Source organism: Cydia pomonella, chromosome 27 (assembly GCF_033807575.1).
Source record: "Cydia pomonella isolate Wapato2018A chromosome 27, ilCydPomo1, whole genome shotgun sequence".
NCBI lineage: Eukaryota > Metazoa > Arthropoda > Insecta > Lepidoptera > Tortricidae > Cydia > Cydia pomonella.
In genome coordinates this window covers 2,262,829-2,287,079 of record NC_084729.1, presented here as the reverse complement: position 1 = coordinate 2,287,079, position 24,251 = coordinate 2,262,829, and the positions used below count along the sequence as shown (strand labels likewise).

Sequence of the window (24,251 nt, the reverse complement as noted above, 5' to 3'; positions counted from 1 at the left end):
CAAGCGGACCCCCCGGCTCCCATGAACCGTGGCAATATGCCGATGCCAATATGGACAACGCGAGGAAGAAGAAGAGGGAAGTAGACCGTCCACACAAAAAAAAAAAATATATATAGGACATTATTACACAAATTGACTAAGTCCCACAGTAAGCTCAATGAGGCTTGTGTTGTTGTAGGTACCTAGACAAAGATATATATAATATATAATTATAAATACTTAAATACATAGAAAACACCCATGACTCAGAAACAAATATCCGTGTTCATCACACAAATATATGCTCTTACCAGGATTTGAACCCGGGACCATCAGCTTCATAGGCCGGGTCACTACCCACTAGGCCAGACCGGACGTCAAAAAAAAAACTTTTCCACTTCTAAATATTTTCAATTCTCCATGATTTTTACTATGTTATTGACACAATTAAAAACTTTTTTTTTTTTTCAAAATTTGCAAAACATTTTTTTTTTCAAAAGAGCAAAACCTATAAACCTAGAACATATTATGCTGAAGCGATCGACATCAAAATCAAAGTGATTTGTTAAGATTTAGTTAGTGAAAACCGTTTTTCCCGAAATATAATTTCATAGAAAAATTACCGTTACTTTTTTACATTCAAAATGCTAAATTCTCTCCTCTTAAGGGTTCCGTACCCAAAGGGTAAAACGGGACCCTATTACTAATACTCCGCTGTCCGTCCGTCTGTCACCAGGCTGTATCTCATGAACCGTGATAGCTAGACAGTTGAAATTTTCACAGATGATATATTTCTGTTGCCGCTATAACAACTAAGTACGGAACCCTCGGCAGGGGAGTCCGATTCGCACTTGTCAGGTTTTTTTTAATATTCGAAATAGCGGAAATATGCATAAAGGACTTAAGCGCCAATAGGGTATATGCCACTGTGAGTTGGCTGTAATAATCACTCAACGAAGTACGTTTTGTTTTAATTTTTTTAAGATTATCGGAGGTCTACAGCTGACAGAACCACTATAGGCTGCGAGCCAGGAACAGATTTCCACGACCAGTCGTCACCCGGGCGAAAACTCGTATAGTGGTTAACGTGGACGTCAGCTGCCGCTCCGTTGGTGGGTTAAGGAATGGCGGCCACCGAAGACGTAAAAAAAAAGTCATCAGCTTCCGTTTTTATACTTTGTCAGATAATAGTTCAGATGCTGTTGTTAAAAAAAAATCAGGAGCAGATGACTGAATTTTTTTTTTACATGTTTTTGTCATCAACTGACGGTCTTTCCACCGCGATACAACCGGCTGATTATTTTTTAAATTAATGATAGCATCAACACTATCATCTAACGAAGTACCAGCCGGGAGGCGATGACTGACGAGATATACTCCTCGCCCGCGATCTACTAGTCTACACATTGGCAGATCATAGAAACCCTCGCTCGGGCTCGAAGTGCAGCACGGCGACGGGGCGGAACTCCTCCATGTTTGGAGGTTTGTGCATTTCCTCCGTTTTGGGCTTCTTGCAGAGCGGGTAGCGTTTGGACTTGATGTTGAGATGGACCTGAAAAGAAGCATATTATATATATACAGGATATTTATTTATACTCTGTATCTTTAGGTATTTAAATAAAAGTAAACAAAATCTACCCACAAATGGCTCTTTAGGCCAGTTGAGGGTAGATGAAAACATTACATGATCAAATAATGTAGGTTAAAGTCAGGTCAGTGACAGATCCAGGCGGTTTTGTATTTGGTCGGTTAACCAACTACCCGAAAATGTACAAATTGTTTGTTTACTTTTATTTAAATACCTAAAGATACAGAGTATAGTCAGCTGCAATAATTTACGGGGTGAATATATAGGTCATACTGAGCAACTTTTACTATGGGACCAACCCCGAAATGGCAAATAAAAATTGGCTGTTTCATACATTTTGGCTGTCTGACCTTGACATTTTCTATGGGAGAAATTTTTTTTTCCCGCGATTTCAGGGTAGGTCTCATAGTAAAAGTAGCTCAGTATGACCTATATATTCAACCCGTTTATTATTGCAGGTGACTAAATAAACATTCTGTATATATCCTATCCATGCTTCGAGCAACACCGGCTTCCGACACGTCGGAAGGGAGGAGCCTAAGCGATATCTTACCGAACAAATCTTTCTGCCATTTTTTCGGGGGGAAACGTGCACACAGTCGCACTTCTCACTCACTACATACAAAATCCAATCTGTAATGACGAAACAAATACATAGAAAATGACACACGTCAAAGACAAATCTTGCACACCTCGATCTCTTTTTGTGTACGGACGAGTCATAACATGCACCGCCATAGGTACAGTTGTACCTATGCATCAGCAGAGGGGAAATAGTATAAATAAATAAATAATAATAAATAAATAAATATTATAGGACATTATTACACAAATTGACTAAGTCCCACAGTAAGCTCAATAAGGCTTGTGTTGAGGGTACTTAGACAACGATATATATAATATATAAATATTTATAAATACTTAAATACATAGAAAACACCCATGACTCAGCAACAAATATCCATGCTCGTCACACGAATAAATGCCCTTACCAGGACTTGAACCCGGAACCATCAGCTTCGTAGGCAGGGTCACTACCCACTAGGCCAAACCGGTCGTCAAAATCAAAACGTATGAATGCCGTCTCCCTTCCCGGTGTTGCTCGAAGTATCCGTGGGACTTGTCAATTTGTGTAAGAATGTCCCTATATTTTTTTTTTATGGAGGATAGACAGACGTGTGACCAAGATCACACCTGATGGTAAGTCATGATGCGGTCTACGGTGGAGCACGCTTACCTATGAGATACCTATTTACTCTCGGACGACCGGTTTGGCCTAGTGGGTAGTGATCCTGCCTACGAAGTTGATGGTCCCGGGTTCAAATCCTGGCAAGGGCATTTATTCGTGTGATGAGCATGGATATTTGTTACTGAGTCATGGGTGTTTTCTATGTATTTAAGTATTTATAAATATTTATATATTATATATATCGTTGTCTAAGTACCCTCAACACAAGCCTTATTGAGCACTGTGGGACTCAGTCAATTTGTGTAATAATGTCCTATAATATTTATTTATTTTATTTATTTACTCTAGCCTCGATTCCTTATTTATTTTGTTAAATTAATTAAAATATCCTAAAGCTCTATCGTACCGATTTTCATAATTTTACTGATTTTCAGGGTGTACCGCTAGAACTATTGGCGGTCAAAGGGTCAATAATAAAATAAACACCTCGGACAGAATAACTTTAGAGACAAAAACCACATTTCAGGCTAGCATGCACCGGGCCCTAGATAGAGCGGCTTGGAGAGCACTGGTGAAGAGTGTCCACCCTCATCACGTCCCTTATCCACGAGGATACGACAAGAAGAATAAATACCTGTCGGTTGTGCTTGTACAGGTTGGACTGCTGCGAGAAGGTTGTCGGACAGAATTCGCAAATGAACGGTCGTTCTCCGGTGTGTGTTCTTATGTGGGACTCCAACTGAACCTTGGTCTGAAAAAAGTAGTAGAAAATCTATGAAATGGTTTTATAACTCTTTCGCCGTCCAGGCTAGTCGTCTTTGGAATTCACTCCCTCTAAATATTAGACTAGCTCCAAGTAAGTTTTCTTTCAAGCGGATGTTAAGTAAGCATTTGCTAAAACAAGAGCCCAGGTCTGGCTACCATACATACTACCTCGGTGGCAAACAAGCATACGGCCCGCCTGATGGTAAGCAGTATCTCCAGAGGAGTTACATGCGCGTTGCCGACCCTAACCCCCTCCCACCCCTCGTTGAGCTCTGGCAACCTTACTCACCGGCAGCAACACAACACTATAGTGTTATTTGGCTGCGGTTTTCTGTAAGGTGGAGGTACTTCCCCAGTTAGACTCTGCTCTAGATCTGAAATGACATCCACTGGCTGTGCCCTACCACACAAAGCGAGACATTCACAATGCCCATACCTCTCTTTTGGACGTAGTTTAAGGACGTACCCGGGTCCATAAATAAATATAAAATAATATAAATATTAATTTATATTAAAGTACTTACAGTTATGCAAATGTTTTCTTATTTCCTCGCAGTAGTCGTGAAAAGCACTATGTAATGTAATGCCTCGGCCGGAAACGCTAAAGATGGACTCGTATTATTTGAGGGCCTCTACTAACGTATCGGCCCTCAAACTCACTCGTACATCTGTGATCGGTTTTCCGGCCTCTCCTACAATGTACTATTATGTAATAATTACCGGGAACCCTTTCCCGCAGTGGTGGCACATCTTATTGTTCGGTCGGCCGCGATGCACGTTCCGTATGTGTTGATCCAAACCCACACGATTTTTTGAAGGCTGAAATGTTAATGAAATTATGTATTTTTATTTTATTTAATAATTAAAATTAATGTTAAAAATGTATTGTGTACTCTTTGTGTCTATGATCCTTGTTGGTCGAAATAAATAAATTATTTATTTATTTATACTTATATTCATATCACACAGCACAGCGGATGTCATTCCAGATCTATACTTATTATCTTTAGGTATTTAAATAAAAGTAAACAAAATCTATCCTCAATTTACTCCTTACGCCAGTTGAGGGTAGATGAAAACATTACATGATCAAATAATGTAGGTTAAAGTCAGGTCAGTGACAGATCCAGGCGGTTGTGTATTTGGTAATTTAATCAAAAAGTTAGGGAAGATCTTCTAAAACCATTTCCAAGGAATTTGGTTGCTGTTATTTTTTTTTTAAATCAATCTTATAATATGTCGGGAATAATTTGATCACCATTTATTTACAATATGAGAGATAAGGCGCTATTCATTTATTAAGTAAAACGTTTTTTGTCAGTTTTTGACCCCCTCGCACCCCTATAAAATAAAAAATAAATGCAAGAATCATTACTTTACTACTCCAAAGCAAAGTAATAATTCTTGCTTTAATTAGCATGGATTTCCGCAAAGTAACGCCTGATTCTATTAAATAAATAAATATTATAGGGTCATTCTTACACAAAATGACTAAGCCCCGCGTTAAGCCAAGAAGTCTTGTGTTGTGGGTACTTAGACGATGATATATATAATATACAAATACTTAAATACATAGAAAACACCCCCGACTCGGGAACAAATATCTGTGTGCTCATCACTCATCACACGAATAAATGCCCTTACCGGTATTCGAACCCTGAACCATCGGCTTCATAGATAGGGCCATAACCCACTAGGTTAGACCGCTCGTCAAAAAATAACCGTCCTATGTAAGAGAAAATAAGAATAGGCTTCCCCCCTCCCCCCTATATTACGTAAGAATCTAAAGGAAAAAAAATTTTTGTAACGTTTCTTTGTTCCTTACGAAGGTACTGGAGCCCGTGTAAGCTAACTTGGCATCGTGTTTGACAACATAAGTGTGTAAGTATTATTTTAAACGTCATAATTTCAGAGAAATTTAAAAAAATAGATTTTTTTTATCTTACGTAAGAACTATTAAAAACCCTTTCCCATCCTCTTGTAACAAAAAATAAGACATTTTCGCCCCCCCCTCCCCTGAATCGTCATACGTAATAAATGAATGGCACCTTACGAGGTAATAAAAATCAATTGTTTTAGGTACTATTTGAATTATATTGGTCCAGTCGTCATCAGATATATGAGAGCGGTCGAGGCGCTCAAATATATCTGAACACGCACTCTAACGCCTTTAAAATAGAGGCGTGTTCAGATATTTGTGAGCGCCTTGATAGAGGTGTGTTCAGATATTTGTGAGTGCCTTGATAGAGGTGTGTTCAGATATTTGTGAGCGCCTTGATAGAGGTGTGTTCAGATATTTGTGAGCGTCTTGATAGAGGTGTGCTCAGATATTTGTGAGCGTCTTGATAGAGGTGTGCTCAAATATTTGTGAGCGTCTTGATAGAGGTGTGTTCAGATATTTGTGAGCGTCTTAACCGTTCCGATATATCTGATGACGACTGTCCAAACAATCTTTACCTTATGGCATATGTGGCACTGGTAGGTTTTGTGTAAATGTTTTTCTTCTATATGGTCCCGGAGTTTCGTCTTGTCCGCAAAACGCTTGTTGCAGTGGTCGCAGATGAATCTATACGAAAAGAAAATAATTAATTAATTTTTAACATGAAGAATATTTATTATTCTGTGCCAGTGTTAGTTACCCCTAAAAACTCTTCATCATCATTCGCTTGCCCTTATCCCATTCATTTGGGGTCGGCGCAGCATGTCTTTTCCTTCCATATCTTTCTGTCACCCGTCATCTCATCATTCACTCGCGTTCGTTTCATGTCATCTCTCACACAATCCATCCACCTTTTTCTAGGTTTTCCTCTCCCGTTCCATCCCTCCACATAGTTACCCCTAAAAACTCTTGTTACCCACTAAATGTTCTCATTTTTTTATGTCGATAGTACAATTCGCTAAATGATACCGATACCTCTCCAACTAGCTGACCAAGGGCGGGTTTAAATCCAGCAAGCTGTACCCGCACCTTTTTCATTACTTGCACAATCAAATTGTTGCACATGGTTGAGATAAATACTTACCTACAGGGAAACTACACACATAACACTGGCTGAACCAGACTGGATGCAGACACGCAAAAGAAGCCATGCCTGGCATCAACGGAAAGCTCACAAGGGCGCTCCTGCAACTAGGGAAGGTCCGACTGAGTATGGTAACCAGTGTCATAACAGGTCATGGACTATTTAACAAACATCTTTTCACAGCAGGTGTCACAGACAGTCCCCTGTGCCGAGGATGCATGGAGACAGAAGAAACAGCCTCTCACGTGGTGCTGGAATGCAGCGGAGTGACTCCATACAGGGCAAAACATCTCGGATCCCCGAGAGACCTCCCTGAGGTCCTACTCAACATCAAAGGTTTGATAGGATTCCTCGAGGAGTTGGGCTGGCAAGAGTAGCCAACCCTCCACCCCCCCCCTTGTCACGCAAAATAGGCGCCAATCGTCGAGTTGCGGAAAATCGCCCGTACTACAATACTTACCTACACTTTGTACCTAAGATGGACTTTACCTACCTAATACATATTTGTACCTATGAGCAGTAGCTCATGACTTCACTTCAGCTTACTTACTGCTGTAAAAAGTAATGAAATAAGCGTGTTTGTAAAATGAAACGTCTACAAGCGATGCTATTTAGCTTAAAATAAATTTAAAAGTGGACCCATATGGTGGGAAAATTTGCTGGCTATGGACTCCTCCAGTCTTGGTGGCTTAGCTGGCAGAGCGCTGGAGTATCGATCTGGGGCCGTGAGTTCGTCTCACCCAAGGCAGAATAACGTATTTTGCGGAAGTCTCATACAAACTTTCATCCCTTAGGGCCTAGTGTAAGGGGGGGGGGGGGGGGGGGGGGGGGGGGGGGGGGCGTGGTTAAATTTCCACGTTTTAAAATGTTTTTGTTGTTTGTGTACTAATACTAGCTTACATACCAAATTTCAGCTTTTTAGTACTTCAGGAACTACCCTAAGCGTTTTGATGATCATCAGTGAATGAGTGAGTCAGTGACGAAATCGGGGTTTTTTAGATCTGAATAAAATCTAAAGTATAAGAGCTATGCAATTGAATTTTTTTATATTTAATGGGTTTACTATTGACATCATATCCCGATGTTTATCTGGGATAATACAAAACCAAGTTATGAGGGTTCGAAAAACGACGAAGCGCTTCGAGAAAAGATAGGTAGTGCCCTTGCGCTTTGCTTGGGTCGTCTTGGCGGGGGCACTGCCGTGCCCCCAGATGAATGAAAGTTTATTCACGAGAACATATGGTACAGTAAATATCATTTACAGTACATATGATACTACTTTCAATGAGCACTTTCCGTGCATATGTCGAAACTTCAAAGTGCCATATGTACTGTAAAACGTTGTACGATACACGTGCGAATAGGTAATTAGCAACTCGTGTCGATTTAAAATACTCCCTTCGGTCGTGTTTGTAATTTATCACCACTCGTTGCGAATGTCCTATTTTCTGCACTTGTATCGTAAATAACTATAATTGTACATTATTGACCCTTGATGCTGACCTGAGCTGTTCCTGCGTGACATGTTTGAGGCTGTTCTTCATGTGCCGCTGGTACGAGCACACGGATGAGAAGCTGATGCCGCACGCGACGCAGTAGGCCGCTGAAGCCATCCTGTCCTGAAAAAAAAAAATTGCTAAAAATACGGTAAATTTCAACTTCAACATTTATTCAGCAAATAGGCCACAAGGGCACTTTTACACGTCAACATGGAATTTACATACAAGCAATAACAAACACATCAACAATTATAAAATACAATCATAAAAGGAGTGTACAGATTTTTAAAGGGTCGGCAACGCGCATGTAACACCTCTGGAGTTGCAGGCGTCCATAGGCTACGGTGACTGCTTACCATCAGGCGGGCCGTTTGCTTGCTTGCCACCGTCGTGGTATAAAAAAAAAACAATTCATTGAAAATATTAATGCAAAATAAAGTATTATTGTTTAAAGAAAATTTTATTGTTTAAAGTCTCTAAATGTCGAATCCCAAAAAATCAAAATAATAAAAACAAAAAACACAAACAGATACAAAAAAAAATCTAAAATTATTTAGAGGTGTATCTCTAAATGTCAGAACTAAAATGATTTTTATCAAATTATGCTTAGCGATGTATAGAGTCTCTAAGAGTCAAAAATTCATTATAATTAAAACGTTCATAAGGGCTCATTTAGACGGTGCGAGAACTCACATGCGAGTTTCGTTACATTGCGGTATTTGATCGGTCGACTGAATTGGATGTAACCTCAATAGTCCGCAATGTAACTAAAATCGCATGCGAGTTCGCGCGCCGTCTAAATGAGCCCTTAGGATAAAAGAATCATACGAGAATCGAATGAGGTGAATGTAATTATACGCAAAAATAAAGTCAGCTTAAACAGACCAGTCTCTACAAACAGCACCCGTTCACGAGTATGACGCGTATCTCAGCCATCGCCTCCCTCAATCTTTATTCGGGAAAGTGGCAAAATAAACCTATGAGTCCCCGGTCCCGGGACCATAATTTAATTTACAGTACATATGGTGCTACTTTATAGCACTAGTGCGAAAATTACGTTACTGTGTCGAACATTTAAAGGGCCATATGTACTGTAAAACGTTGTACGATACATGTGCGAATAGGTAATTCGCAACTCGTGTCGATTTAAAACACTCCCTTCGGTCGTGTTTTAATTTATCGCCACTCATTTCAAATTTCCTATTTTTCGCACTTGTATCGTAATGTACTAATCCAATGTGAGTTTCCACTCCGCAAAGTTCCGAATTGAACCATTATGTGGGACCGAAATGATACTGAATAAATTTACTATCAATCATCTACACAAACTGAAGATATCACTTATAAATTGAATGCAATTTGTCAATAAAACAATAAATATTATAGGACATTATTACACAAATAGCTAAGGCTTGTGTTGTGGGTACTCAGACAACGATATATATAATATATAAATACTTAAATACATAGAAAACACCCATGACTCAGGAACAAATATCCGTGCTCATCACACGAATAAATGCCCTTACCAGGATTTGAACCCGGGACCATCGGCTTCATAGGCAAGGTACTACCCAGTAGGCCAGATCTGTCGTCATATAAATAAACACTTATAATTTTCTTTATTTTTACCCGACTGCGTCAGAAGAAGGGTGGTGTTTTTCTAGCGTAATGTATGTATGTCCATGTCTTTGGCACGCCCTGCAACCCAAACGGCTGAACGGTTTGTAGCGTCGCAGTGTTTTGTACAACGCTTTACATTACATATGGCCATTTAAACTTTCGTCATAGGCACGGAAAGTGCTTATTCCCGCACTAGTGCGAGAAAGTCGCACCATATGTACTGTAAAGAAAGTATTGTGTTACCTTAACGTGATGTTTCTCCATATGTCGTTTCAAACTGGCCTTCCACCTGAACACTTTTTCACACACTGTGCAAGGAAACGCGTTCTGTAGCTCGTGCACTGCACTGAAAAATGAACTTAAGGTTGATAACTCGGCACGGTCGAAAATTGCTAAAACGCGACAAAATAAAGATCTGCCTTAAACTAATAGTACATTACGATACAAGTGCGAAAAATAGGAAATTCGAAACGAGTGGCGATAAATTAAAACACGACCGAAGGGAGTGTTTTAAATCGACACGAATTGCTAATTACTTACTCGCACATGTATCGTACAACGTTTTGCAGCCCTTAATATGGGGCCCTTTAAATGTTCGACATAGTAACGTAATATGCTAATTTTCGCACTAGTGCGGTAAAGTAACAACATATGTACTGTAATAGTACATTACTATAGACAGCCGAGCGTAGCGAGGCGGATGGGGATACGTGGCCGGCAACCCCGTTTCTCGCCGAGATTTGTATAGGGAGCGTGCATGAACTAGAGGCGTAATTGTGATGTTTATTGTTCCGATGTAGCCCACAAGATGGCAGAGCCTACTATGCACAAGAAAACACGTGACGTGTACATGTATATGTTTATGGTTCCGATTCAGGCCACAAGATGGCAGACCCTCCAACGCGCACGGTCCCTATAGTGCTTTTCTCAAATTTGCAAATAAAAAAAAATGTAGTCTATTGGTTTTATTCGTAGGGTCCAAATTTTCAAAGTGCGCTAGCGACCCCTAAAATGAATTCAAAAATTCTGAAAAAATGACATTGATTTTTTAGTGGTAGATTTTACTTTAATCGCTGCGGGACTACGGATGCCCCGTAGAAAAACATAACTTAGACGAAATAAGGACCTCCTGGTATAGGGTTTGTATTGTTCCACAAATAAACTGTTTCACTGTGTGTTGTTGTTTTTTTTGTAAATATAGAAAAATGCTGTTCCATCTCATTCTCTCGTAAGTGCAATCCTATAGCTTATAATTACCGTCTTGATAACAAACCTTTTAAAATTAAATAAATAAATAAATATTATAGGACATTATTACACAAATTGACTAAGTCCCACAGTAAGCTCAATAAGGCTTGTGTTGAGGGTACTTAGACAACGATATATATAATATTCTCAGGAACAAATATCCATGCTCATCACACGAATACATGCCCTTACCAGGATTTGAACCCGGGACCATCAGCTTCATAGGCAGGGTCACTACCCACTAGGCCAAACCGGTCGTCAAAAATTGTTACTGAAGTTAAGGATTTGGGAAACAAAATATCGTCTAAGGCATATCAAATGTTGATTTTTATTTCGTCAATGCATAATATGTCCGATCAAATTTAGAATACGCTAGCACAGTCCGGTGTCCTCATTTTAATGTACATGAGACAATTGATAAGATTCGGAAAAAAAAAAGTTGAAATACAAATTTTGGAATTATGACAGCACGCATATAGAACTCTCTTCGCTCTTTATAGGCGTCGTGAAATCAGTGATCAAATATTTCTATACAAAATTTTAAATGGCTTGACTGATACTTCTAATCTGCTCCCCAAAATATCATATAGATGTCCGAATCGGCGCACTCGTTCTGTAAACTTGTCTGCTACTCCATTGTGACGTAGGGTAAGTCCCGCGGGACTGTAACGTCAGTTACCAATTCTTTCGTGTGTTCTGACATTAATTAAGTAAATTTAAATATCCAGATATCTACCTGTAGGGCTACGCCAGACATACAGACACTTAAATTTGCTTAATTATTGTAAGAACACACGAAAGAATTGGTAACTGACGTTACAGTCTCGTGGAATTACTCCGTACAGCGTTTGCAAGAAATAGGTTCCTAGTCGGAGCTTGTAAAAATTATAATAAAAAATTCATAGATCATGATATAAACCACATGTCTCTCTAACAGTTTGCTTCTGCGATAAAAAAAACTAAATAAAAAAGTAAAAAAAAAGGGCTCAGGACCGCTTCGGCCTCAGTTTCATTTCGTCAACTTCTTAAGTAGTTCTCATTCGCATTTGGTCTACTGTTCCGATTCGCCAGCATTCCTATATCGTCACTTTCTTATCTCGCCCGCTTTCTTACGTGGGCCACTGTAGTAACTTGGTTATATTCCTAATTAGACTACAGTGCCGATTCGTCAACACTCCTAATTCGTCCATAGTGCTTACTCGTCAACATTCCTATTTAGACCACAGTGCCAACTCGTCAACTACATAGCATAGTAATAGTTAGGCTTGGGACTTTTGGATGCTCGCTATGGTTTTAGAATCGACGGAGTCGTCAAAGTCAGTCAAATATTTTTTTCGAAGTCAAAATGAAAGTGTGAAAATAAAACATAAAATAAAACACTTTGGTCGAAATAGGAACGTAGACAAAAATGGTATATTGACGATATCAGATATTGGACGAGTTGGCACTATGGTCAAAATAGGAATTTAGACAAAATGGGGTATTGACGATATAAGAAAGTGGACGAGTTAGGAAGGTTACGAATTAGGAATTGTAGGGTGACGATATAACACTGCGGACGATTTATGGAGATGACGAAATGAAACTGGGGCCGAAGCGTTCCTGAGCCAAAAAAAGTGTTCAATTAAATATACGTGTCTTCTAATATAATTTTCTCTCTGTGATGTATATAACATACAATATATTGGTGTTGTAGTAACCTAATAAATTAAGTCTTGTCTGAGCAATCACAAATACTATTAGTCATAATCATAAGGGAAAACTGTTTTGGCTGTGTATTATCTAAATTGGCTACTTGACTGTTTTTTGTAAATAATGTCAAACGATCTTGATTTTCCTGAGGATCAAATGTCTATATAGAACTCGTGGCATTTAAGCAACACAAAGGTCAGAAATGAGAGTTAAAGTCTGACGCTCGCACTCGACGATTGAAACGCCTCTAACAAAATGATAAGGTTATCATATAAGTCTGTCCTAAATGTATTTATTTTTATTTTTATTTTATTTATTTAAGGTTTACCAACAGATACAACACTACAAAAAATACAGATAAAAACCCAAAAATACATGAATAAGTGTCTATCCAATAATAGGTAAACACAACATGCGTTAATACTAATCAATCAATTAAGACCTAAAGTATAATGTAATATAACATACTTATCGTTAAATTTAGTACTTCGTTTACATGCAGCTAGCGTTTTTATACTATAGCATTTTTATACAAATAATTCTTATAACTACTTTGACTTAAAGATAATATGTCGACTCGGGATGCTTTAAATAACTGTATGTATGGAAGATCAAGGAAATTGACCCTGAAATATTGCGTTTATGTGTATAGTTGTCATACAATTTATTTTTCAATAAAATGTAAGGAATTGAATGGTACCATTTTCTTTTCTATTTTTGAAAGACAAAAAAATACAATACAATACAATTTTTTTTTGAGATTTCGGAGCCTTGTATTTTTTTATAATCTCACTTTTTTATAATGGATGGCTCATTTTCTATCCACTTAACTAAATTTTGTTATAATATTCAACATGTGTTTATTATTTCATAGATTCGATATTTGTAATTGTTTTTTTTTTTTTTTTTTATTGTTTGTAAAAATGGACATGTAAAAGTGCCCCTGTGGCCTATTTGCTGAATAAATGTTTGATATTTGATATTTGTGTCAAGTATCCAATTATTTTTTTAGTTTAAATAAAATAAAGCACAGTTCCATTGACATAATTTAGGAATAAAACTATTGAAATGTTCTAGCATTACAAGGTTAGGTACAGTCGCCATCATATTGTATTTGTGCATTCAGAAATATCTGAAAAAGACCTCAATTATCACGATGTTTGCATGTTGAGATATGTTTGAGCAACTCGTCCGTTCCGATATACGTAAGTCTACTCACAGTCTATGGTTCATGAGGCCGGCTCTGTGGCTGAAGTTTTTGTCGCATTCAGGGCACTGCACCCGCGCCTTGTGTGTGTCCTTGTGGTACCGGTGAGAATCTATGGAACTATATACACATATGTGACGTTTTCAACCAAAAAGTACCAAATTTCGATAAGGATGATTTCAAATTGAAGCTATATGAAATTAGCACCTTATTGACAATCAACAATAAGTACCCTTTTGTTTTTTTTTTGTTTTAAATACCAAAAAGTGGCGCCATCTTACCGGGCATCGGTTAAAGGTTGTGGCGCCATCGCTCGAAACGATGCCGCATTACCTTTGGCCATTGATCTATTAGATGGCGCCACTTTTTGACATTTAACAAATTTAACACATATCAGTGAAAGAATAAGGATCAAAGTCAAATGGCGTTCTAAAGTTTTAATCATGTGTCGAAAGATGGCAGTAAATTTACTGTGGCTACAAAGTTTTCTTTGACAATCCATCTCTATGTCAAATTATCTTTGGATTTATTTAGCATTAGATAAACCTTTATCAGACATAGCCATCAGCGTGTACCACTTTATTGATCTCTCCCTTGCGTAGGGAACTATATGAATCCATGAGGCTGACATGTTCACCTAGAGTGTCCAAAGCCTCAATAAAAATCAGATTAAAAAAAAGGTGAACAATCTTGAAGTGTCATTATTATTGAATAACGCTATTTAAAAATTAATTATTACTTATGAAAGCAAAATATTGTAATTATGTCAATGATCTTAAATGATTTATAATTGTTACATATTTGTAGGGACATATTTTCCAAAAAAAAAATTTTTTTAATAAAAAAATACGTCAAGATCGGTTACTTTCTTTCTAATGTTAAAATAAGTTTTTTTTTGGTACAAGCTTTTATCGCTGACTGTACTTTTTTTCCACAGGCAACTAATACTCATCGAGACAATTCTAAAAACCCCAAACACAATCAGGTTGCGTTGTTTTATCACAGAGTTCCTATGACCACCTCCTGTCTCCATCATCAGATCAGCTTGATGGTAACATAATATTGCATTGTCACCCGACTTACATATGAATGCAAATTTTCAGCTTCATCGGAAACCGGGAAGTGGGTTAAATTTAACTTGCAAGATTTGTCCCATACATACTAACAGGGCAAGTTAAATAAAAGCTTGTAAAACGAAGGAGTTATTCCCACTAGTTATTACCAAGCTGGGATTTTTCCCCATGTTTTACCACTGGTAACTACTGGGAAAAAAAATCCCCCAACCAACTCGGTTTGGTGGTATCTATTGGGATTTTTTTTCCAGTAGTTTGGTAAAAGGTGGGATTTTTTTCCCCAGTAGTTACCACCAATATGTTGTTAAAATTCATATTTATACTATTCATGTTCGTGGCCGAGATGACGTTTCTCGTCTCAAGAACATGGATAATACAAATATGAATAGTGCACCTCGTTGACTAAAGACCTCACTTCGCTCGGTCGACCATGTAACTTACTTGGATATTTTCCCGCAGAGATTGCATTTGTATTGCTTGAGAGATATTTCATGTGTGGAGTAATAGTGTTGCTGCATCACTTTCATGTCTAATGTGCGTTTGTGACATATACTGCATTCGTACCTGAAGGCAAGACAATAAATAAATAAATAAATATTATAGGGACATTCTTACACAAATTGACTAAGTCTCACGGTAAGCTCCAGAAGGCTTGTGTTGTGGGTACTCAGACAACGATATACATAATATACAAATACTTAAATAGATAGAAAACATCCATGACTCAGGAACAAATATCTGGGTTTATCACACAAATAAATGCCCTTGCCGGGATTCGAACCCAGGACCATCGGCTTCATAGGCAGGGTCACTACCCACTAGACCAGATCGGTCGTCAAAAAACCAAAATACACACAAACAATAATATAAGACAAAAATAATATAACTATTAAATTAAACGAAAAAATCGGACAGACAGACGGACATGACGAATCTATAAGGGTTCCGTTTTTTGCCATTTGGCTACGGAACCCTAAAAAAGCGGTGATAAGAGCACGCCGCCCGACCGGCTTTTTGGGGCTAATATTTGGTGAAATTAAAACGTATATAAAGCCAATTATCCCAGCAAAAGGAAAACCATTTTCTCGTCAAAGGCAGTTTCGCCATCCTTATTGGGACCGTGCGAAGTGCATGGTGGGGGTAAGTAAAGCTATCCCAGCGCATAAGGTGGTAAAAATTTGAACTAACTGCGGATAGCGTCTTTAACATTTCGTACAATTATATGGCTCGAAATGAAACTTTGATTTACAATTACTCCTGAAATATTCATTTAAATTGAATGGTGTAAGGGATCATTGTAATCTGTATGAAATGCTTAATATAACTAACGTATTTATTTTGATAATTGTTAATAATGTATCCATGTAAATAGCTTTGCAAATGCCACATATTACGTGATCTTTTTCTAGAAGTTAAGAATGGATATAGTAAGTTATCCTTAAAAGATAGACATTTAACATCGCAAACTTTTTTGTAGACCTATGAATGAGAAACAACCCCACCATACATTGTGTTGTTATAGCTCAAACGGATTAGGCAGCGTTTTCGATTAAAGCTCCTAGCCAGCTTGATTTTTTCCGACAACATCGTTATATTTCAAACAATTTACACAAAACCTTAACAAGTTATATACTTAAGCCTTCCTCAAGAATCACTCTATTGATAGATGAAAGTAGTATGAAAATCCGTTCAGTAGTTTTTAGTTTTGGAGTAGTTTCATAAGATGTGAGTGAATTGACGGTTTCCCCTAGACTTGCGGACACTAGGTTGCGTGACAGTCGTGCACGCTCCCAATAGGGCCATACCCTTTAACTTGCAAGATTTGATTACAGTCAGACAACGCGACAGGTGAAAGTAAATAAAAGCTTGTAAATATCTTCCCGAGTCCCAGAGGCCCTTATTCCAAAATGTAATTTTAACTTTGATTAAATAAGTCAAGGTTTTGATTTGAGAAGTTTACCAAATATCACGCTAGATGGCGCTGTACCAATAGCGGCGATTTCTACATCGCGCTAATTAATTTTTTATTGGAATTTGATATAAGGATTGGGGATTCATTTATCTCCATACAAAATAATATCTAAGGGAGTTTAAATCTAATCGCATTTATGATTAAAAAAATATTTATTGATAATAACGACATACATAATGGATATATACAGATGATTACTATAACTAGCTTATATCTAAAATAGGCCCTTGAGGCATTGTACCAAGGATGCTGGCGGCATTTCCTCGTTGTATCGCAATACTGATACGTTGTGCGAGGAAACCGCCAGCTCTTCGGTCACCAGTTACGTCAACCAGACATTTATATGATTAATTGGGTTGAATTTTGTTTGTTCGAAAACTTTATGTGACGAACGAAATGCTACTTTGTTAGTTTCAACAAAGGTTGAAATTCCATTGAAACAGATTACACAGCCGGCCGCAAATAGTAAGTGAAATTTTGGAAACGAGGCAGGCTGGAGGGAAATAAAGACCCGAGTTTGCAATATTCTTACCCCCGGAGTTACACACAATGTTTTTCATCAGACTTGCGAAGAAAAAACTAAATTTTATGCGAAATAATTCTTAAACACGGTGACATATCAAACATTCGTCCGCCATTTTGTAATTTCTTGATAGGTTAAGCATCGAAGGCACAGACCTATTCGGCATTCAGCCACGATTGAAAATTATGTAAAAATATTTTAAACTGTAAAATTAATCAAATTAAATAATTTTAAATTTAAACAAAAATATTAAATTATAAATGTCAGTATTTTAAAAGTAATGCTACTTGGTTTTTTCACAATCCATAACTCCCGCGGGAACAAAATAGCCCTTTGTCTTTCAGTACACCTGCATGAAATAAGATCTTTTTCGAGCAAGTGTGATGAAAATGAAATTACCTTCGCATGTGTCTTTTGTAGTGCGCGGTGAAAGAGTCCACGGATGAAATGACGGTTTTACATATCGGACAGCTGTATTCGCCCAAGTACTGAAAAACAGGACATTTCAGGTTACTTAATATGAAAAGATTCAAAGCCGAAAAATAAGAGGATTCTGAACGACCGCTTCTACATATTAAATATTTATTTATTTAATCGTATGGCATATTTTTTAAACAGAATACAGACAGCTATAAATGTAGATTTAGGGATATTAAATATGACTTCGATATACAGGGCGTCCCAAGACTATGGGACATCAAGGGAAAGTACCTTAAATATCGTAGATAGGATATTTTGCTGAAAGAAGACTTTATTTTATTTTTAAAAGTAAGTAATATTGCATTCAAAGAATTTCTAAAAAAAATTGGAAATTGCTTACTATTTCTGGGAACTAAACCGAATATTGAAATTTTAATAAAAAAAATTACTCTATTCATTTCTTTTGCGATATCATATTTCTGAGATGACTTATTTTTTATGCATTCTTTCGATTGGCATCATAAAAATACAGGATGTTTTTTTTTCACATTTGAGTCGGTTCAATTTCCAGACAAAGTAACTTATTTTTTTTTTAAATCTTTGAATGCGGTATTACTCAGTTTTGAAAATAAAATAAAGTCTCCTTTTAGCAAAATATCCTATGTCTTATATTTAAGGTACTTTCTATTGATGCCCCATAGTCTTGGGACGCTCTGTATAGTAGATTTTCGTAGGAATTTACACTGGCAACGAAGAGAATATCGAATTCATTTCACTTTGATTTTCTCTTTCTCTAAGGCATGTAGGAAAAATATCAAACCGTATTCCCAAAGTACAGGGTATTAGTAATATAAAATACCTTTAGCAGAGTAAACTTCTCAAAATTTACAAAAAAGAGCTCACAATTCAGTGCTTCACGCATTTTTTTCGTAAACGACCATCGGAAAAATAATCATTACTAATTAAGTAAGTCCTTTTTATGGTTCCGTACCCAAAGGGTCAAACGGGACACTATTACTGAGACTCCGCTGTCCGTCCGTCTGTCACCAGGCTGTAACTCATGAACCGTGATAGTTAGAAAGTTGAAATTTCTACAGATTATGCATTTCTGTTGCCGCTATAACAACAAATACAAAAAACAGAATAAAATAAATATATCTTTCCAATCTCGAGGTTCTGATCCAATCACCGAAGTTAAGCAACGTCGGGCGGGGTCAGTGCTTGGATGGGTGACCGTTTTTATAGATAATGGTACGGAACCCTTCCTGTGCGAGTCCGACTCGCACTTGGCCGGTTTTTTCTAATATTTAACATCGTATTCCTAAAGATAAGAGGACGCTCTTACTGGAACAAGTACTCTTTGTTTCTAATAATGAGCGTAAAGTCCTGAATTTCATCGAGGAATAATATCCATTTTACATTATTTCGACTTTTCTTGTGTGAGCGCTCTTAATCTTTTGTCGAAAGTTGGAAGCAAATTTACTGTGGCTACAAAGTTTACTTTGACAATTCACCTCTATTTCAAATTCTCTTTGGTTTAAGTGCGGATTTACAACAGCCAGGTGCGAACATTTGGTCCTTTGGGATCTGTGCTTAAAAATAGTTATTTGTGCAACAAGAGAGCAAAGTTAGTTTTTCTTGCGAGTGTCGATTTTCAGTCCCGAGTAAGAGAAAGATTCTATAATTGAATCACGAGCGAAACGAATTAGAGTCTTGAGCAGGGAGTGTACAGGTTTTTAAAGGGTCGGCAACGCGCATGTAATGCCTCTGGTGTTGCAGGCGTCCATAGGCTACGGTGACTGCTTACCATCAGGCGGGCCGTATGCTTGTTTGCCACCGTCGTGGTATATAAAAAAAGAAAAAAGCATAGCGAGGGACTCAAAAACACGAGATGTAAAATAACTATGCTCTCGTGTGACACATACAACTTTTCACCTCAGTAGTGAGAACATATAAAAGGTTATTTTTTTTAACGTCAAGTAAAGTTTTTATTCCTGTATTCATGGCCTTCACTAAATTAACAAGCTACTTTGTCTCACTCCCTGAAGTGAGGAAAGTCCTACTTTCGTCACTCCCTAGAGTGAGGAAAATTAATATATGTACTCACAGAAGAATGCTTATTAGTCATATGTGCCTCATATGACTTGATATAATTATATCCTATAATACATGTAGTACATTTGTACTGGGCCTTCAGATAGTTGTCTCTGGTCGCCTCTTTCTCGCGCTCCGCTAACATTTCTTCGTAGGATAGCTCTATGGTTATTATCTTGCCGTCGGATTTTTGTTTATGGCTCTGAAAGAGAGGTTTTGGATTATTTATTGGCTTATGGCAGGTAGATAAAGTTAAAGGGTACTACTATATTTAATAACTTTAGTCCTAGCTAGCTATAAGAATACTTGCAATACCCTTTTCAGGGTGCCATGTGTTTCTATAATTTAAATGTAATAACTATGTACCATGGCTCGCAATAAACGATTTCTGATTTCTGATTAAAGATAACAATAAGGTTGCCAAAAAATTAATTAGCAATCTTGAGGATTTTTTCTACGGACTTCAGCGAATCGAATCCTGATTTTTTGGCTAGAATAAAACTTGCAGGATTCAACTGGAGATGCTTTGTTATTTTATGTACCAAACAGTCTGCCGATTTTTGCGGGGGAGGGGCACGTCAAATGTATGGCTATTTGTACGTAACGTACAAATAGTCATGTCAGATAAACGTCACCATACAATACATATGACCATTAGCCGAGGTTTGCGACAGAGGGGGAAGCTCCTTAAGGCGACATCGGTTGTTAAATCCTCCGGAAAAAAAAACACCTACATAGGTCTAAAACCCACTTTGAAAATTAGTAGGTAACAATTTATGCACAAAAGCTAAAAATATGAAAATTGCTCCCAAAAAATGCACAATTTTATTTCAGAGCGAACCTTCAAGAAAAGAGCGTACTCCCATTTTAAAGGCCGGCAACGCGCTTACAACCCCTCTGGTGTTGCAGGTGTCCATGGGCGGCGGTAATCGCTTACCATCAGGTGATCCGTCTGCTCGTTTGCCTCGTGTATCATAAAAAAAAACCCAACCAATATTTTTCCTTTTTTTAAACTTACAACAAATTAAAATTCCGTATATCCGCGGTCCCGAATTCGCTCGCATTTACGATGAGTGAGAGTGAGAAACGAAAACGAACCTACGGGGCCTTAAGTAGACAAACACTCACCTTAGTTTTTTTCTTCAAACTAGTTTTCTTCACTTTCTTCTTCCGTTTCTTCCCGGTCTCAGTCTTCAATGTCTTGATGTTCTCTGGTTCGTCCACCACTGGGTCCTCTAGTTCAGCTGGCGTTATGTCTAGGTCATCTAGAAATACAGGTAATGGCAATGTGGGAGACTGACATATACAACTTTTGGTTGAGAAAATTGACATAGGGCTTGAAGTATATCTTAAGAGGGCGCCACCATCCAGTGGCACGGCATTAGGGGGATTTTGTTTTCTCATAAACCAATCCGTTTCTGTGTAATCCAGTGTATTCATGTTGTAGGCCTAATGATTCCCCAACTTTTGGTCTTTGTCACATAGTGTTATTTTGCTTCGTGGCTAAATAGGGTCCACACAGAGCGAGCATACGCTTGATAGCTGATTTTTCGTTTAATGGACAAAGTACTTCGTACCTACTGCCGTTGCCGTCGGCCTGAGATATGGTCAGAGTGACAAAAAGATCCTTGATCTCAGCTCCGAATGCCTCTATTGATCTCCTACCTTGCCTAGCTCTGTATAGCTGAGCCTGAATCGATTCTGACGATTTTTTGGGTAGTAAGAATGTACGCATATCTGCTATGAGAGATTGTACGCTACATCAAATATCAAACATTTATTCAGCAAATAGGCCACAGGCCAATTACAAATATGGAATCGATGAAATAATAAATACTTTATTAGAGATGTATACTGTCTCTAAATGTCAAATTACACAAAAAAAAACTATGATAAAAAAATAAAACCAACAAATACTAAAATTCTTTAGACATGTATAAGTCTCTAAGTGTCACAGATAAAATATAAAAAAAGATATTAAATTATCTTTAGAGATGTAGAGGGTCTCCAAGGCTTGAATTCTTATATAAGTAAATAATTAAAAGACAAAAAATTAAATCAGACAAGAACCGAATGAAGTGTCTCACGTTAATGCCACTCAAAAGTAAAGTTACATACTTATAATATGTAGCCCGTGTAAGCTTAAACAGACCGGTCTCCACAAACTACTGTACGACGTTTTTAATTTAACTTAGCGCTAGATTAAAGAATTTATTTATTTCAAGAATTTGGCATTACAATTACAAGAGATGTAGTGCATTGATCCCCACACTAGGCTCAGCCTGTAACGTGGGAATCTCAGAGAAGTATCGAAATGGTGCGGTTCTTATTTTAACAGAATATATTATTGTTAAGGCTAAATTATATATAAGATTTTTTTATTATATGACTAACTATCTAACTAAGTACAAAGACAGTTAAAAAGGTCTCAGTATGTTGTATGTAAGTGAAAGTATTTATGTGAGGGTATGTGTGTATGTATGTATGAATATGTGCGTGTGAATAACTACGGAATGTGTGAGAAAACAAAAAGAAAAGTAGCTGTAGATAAAGTCTTGTTTTTAGTACGTACTCTATTAGAACCTGTTGTGTCTCGCTGTTAATAATAGAACTGTACATTAGAATGCCTTCTATCAATTGTTTAATAGCCCCTCGTGACGGGGCAACAAGGCGATAGCTGTCTTGACATCGAAACTAGGCTTAGCCATTTTGTCCTGGGTTTGAGATTCTGTAGTAATTGCCTCACGCATAGCTCGCTGTGTGGACCCGCCTAATGCCGGATAGGTCTGTACCTACGAATGTTTGAAATGTCACCATATTTAAGAATGATTATGCTTAAAATGTAGTTTTTTTCTTCACAAGTGTGATGAAAAACATTGTGTTTAACTCCAGGGATAAGAATATTGCAAACTCGAGTCTTTAATGCACTCCAGCCTGCAGCTGTCGTGCATCTAAAGACCTTGTCTTTTAACGTCTCTTCCCATTTTTCTCTGTTCAAAAGTACTTCATATATAGATGTAGTTCAATAGTAAAATACCTCTATCATCATCCCAGTCAATCTTCACCTCATCTTTAACATACACGGTGAACTGCATGTCCTTCTGTACATTGGGCTTGTCCTCCGAGTCTGGGGTGATGTTGACAGGGCTGTTGACTCGGACTAGCAGACGCGGCGGGCGGCTTATGTCTGTTAGCAGGCATTCAAACAGGTTCTGCGAATATTGAGTGGTTAATACTTTTAGTACTGAGGTAAGTGTCAGTTATTAGGCGGGTTTACACAGAGCGAACATATGCGCGAGGTAATTTCCTCGCCTGAGCACGTAATTGCAGAGCATATTTGCCAAATAAATGTTTGAGTTTGCATTATCATTACCTCATAAGTATAAGTTTGGAGAATTCTGTAGGAGTCCATAACTTGTTCCTTGAAAGAAATCACTTTCCGTAACAGAGCCTCACACTCCCAACAAATGTTTGGACAAACTTGGGGCACATCACATAGCTGCAAATTTAAACATATTATAATATATGTAAATATTAGTGTCCCATAGTTACTACATGACTTTAAAGTATAAAGAAAGTAATAATTACACGGTATTTGAGCTGGAGCGAGTTGGAATTTTGTACAAGGCTGGATTTGAATGCTATTCAGCTAAGTAATAGGAGTATTAGTTCCATATCTTAATCAAAAACTTACTGGAATTTCATTTAAGGTGTCCAAATAAAACTGCTTCATTCTCTCGTCCGTAACTTTCTGCAGGGTCCTGCCCACACACAGACACGCCATGCACAGCAATTTATCAACAACAGTGTGCTTATTTTCCATGTTAGAGGAATTTTTCACAAGGGTTCACAAAATAGAAAGTTGCTGAGTGTTATATCAATTTGGCACAAAAAACAGGAATTGCATGGCGGCTAAATGTATGGACATACACTTTATGTATTCATTGAACTCTTATTATGAACATAATCATGATTTTAATTGCATTTAAGTTATAATTTACGAAAACAGTTTCAAATCAAAAACATACAACAAAACAAATCGCCGCCATTATAAAATAGTGTTGTGCGAAATCAAAACGGACGAAACGTCATTGGTATGAAAATCGGTTTATCGATTTGTAGAGTCACCGAAATGCGGACACATGTGGACATAGCTTTAAAAACAGTATTGCTAGGTAATGAACTGACAGATGAGAAAGACACAATAGAGGGCCTACCGGCAACCACGTTCGATGTGTTGCCTCTCTGTCGCACTCGTTAATTCGTATGAAAATGAGATAAGGAGACAGTACGCTGAAAGTGGTTCGCGGTAGGTCGTCAAGACACAACTGACGTCATTATTTTAATGAAATTATT

At 37.7% G+C, this 24,251-nt stretch overlaps 1 protein-coding gene across 1 annotated transcript; it reads right to left on the bottom strand.

Annotated features, from left to right (window-relative positions):
- Positions 1–1,340: 1,340 nt before the first annotated feature.
- On the bottom strand, positions 1,341–23,930 carry LOC133532737 (zinc finger protein 287-like). Its single transcript, XM_061871519.1, has 14 exons — positions 23,590–23,930; positions 23,269–23,394; positions 22,933–23,107; positions 21,024–21,160; positions 19,909–20,097; positions 17,781–17,869; positions 15,328–15,450; positions 13,826–13,933; positions 9,910–10,012; positions 8,048–8,163; positions 5,979–6,087; positions 4,242–4,340; positions 3,391–3,507; positions 1,341–1,531 (listed from the first exon to the last, which is right to left on the bottom strand). The coding sequence occupies exons 1-14, from the start codon at positions 23,716–23,718 to the stop codon at positions 1,394–1,396; spliced, it is 1,758 nt and encodes a 585-aa protein (XP_061727503.1). The 5' UTR covers positions 23,719–23,930; the 3' UTR covers positions 1,341–1,393.
- Positions 23,931–24,251: the final 321 nt, after the last annotated feature.

Bases quoted from the DNA above. Each gene is read 5' to 3' on its own strand.
- LOC133532737 (XM_061871519.1), bottom strand. From the start codon at position 23,718: ATGGAAAATAAGCACACTGTTGTTGATAAATTGCTGTGCATGGCGTGT. The intron at 21,161-22,932 runs GTATTTTACTAT...CTGTATTTCTAG, and splicing joins TGACTGGGATGATGATAGAG to ATGACCTAGACATAACGCCA. The intron at 17,870-19,908 runs GTGAGTACATAT...CCTGTTTTTCAG, and splicing joins TGACTAATAAGCATTCTTCT to TACTTGGGCGAATACAGCTG.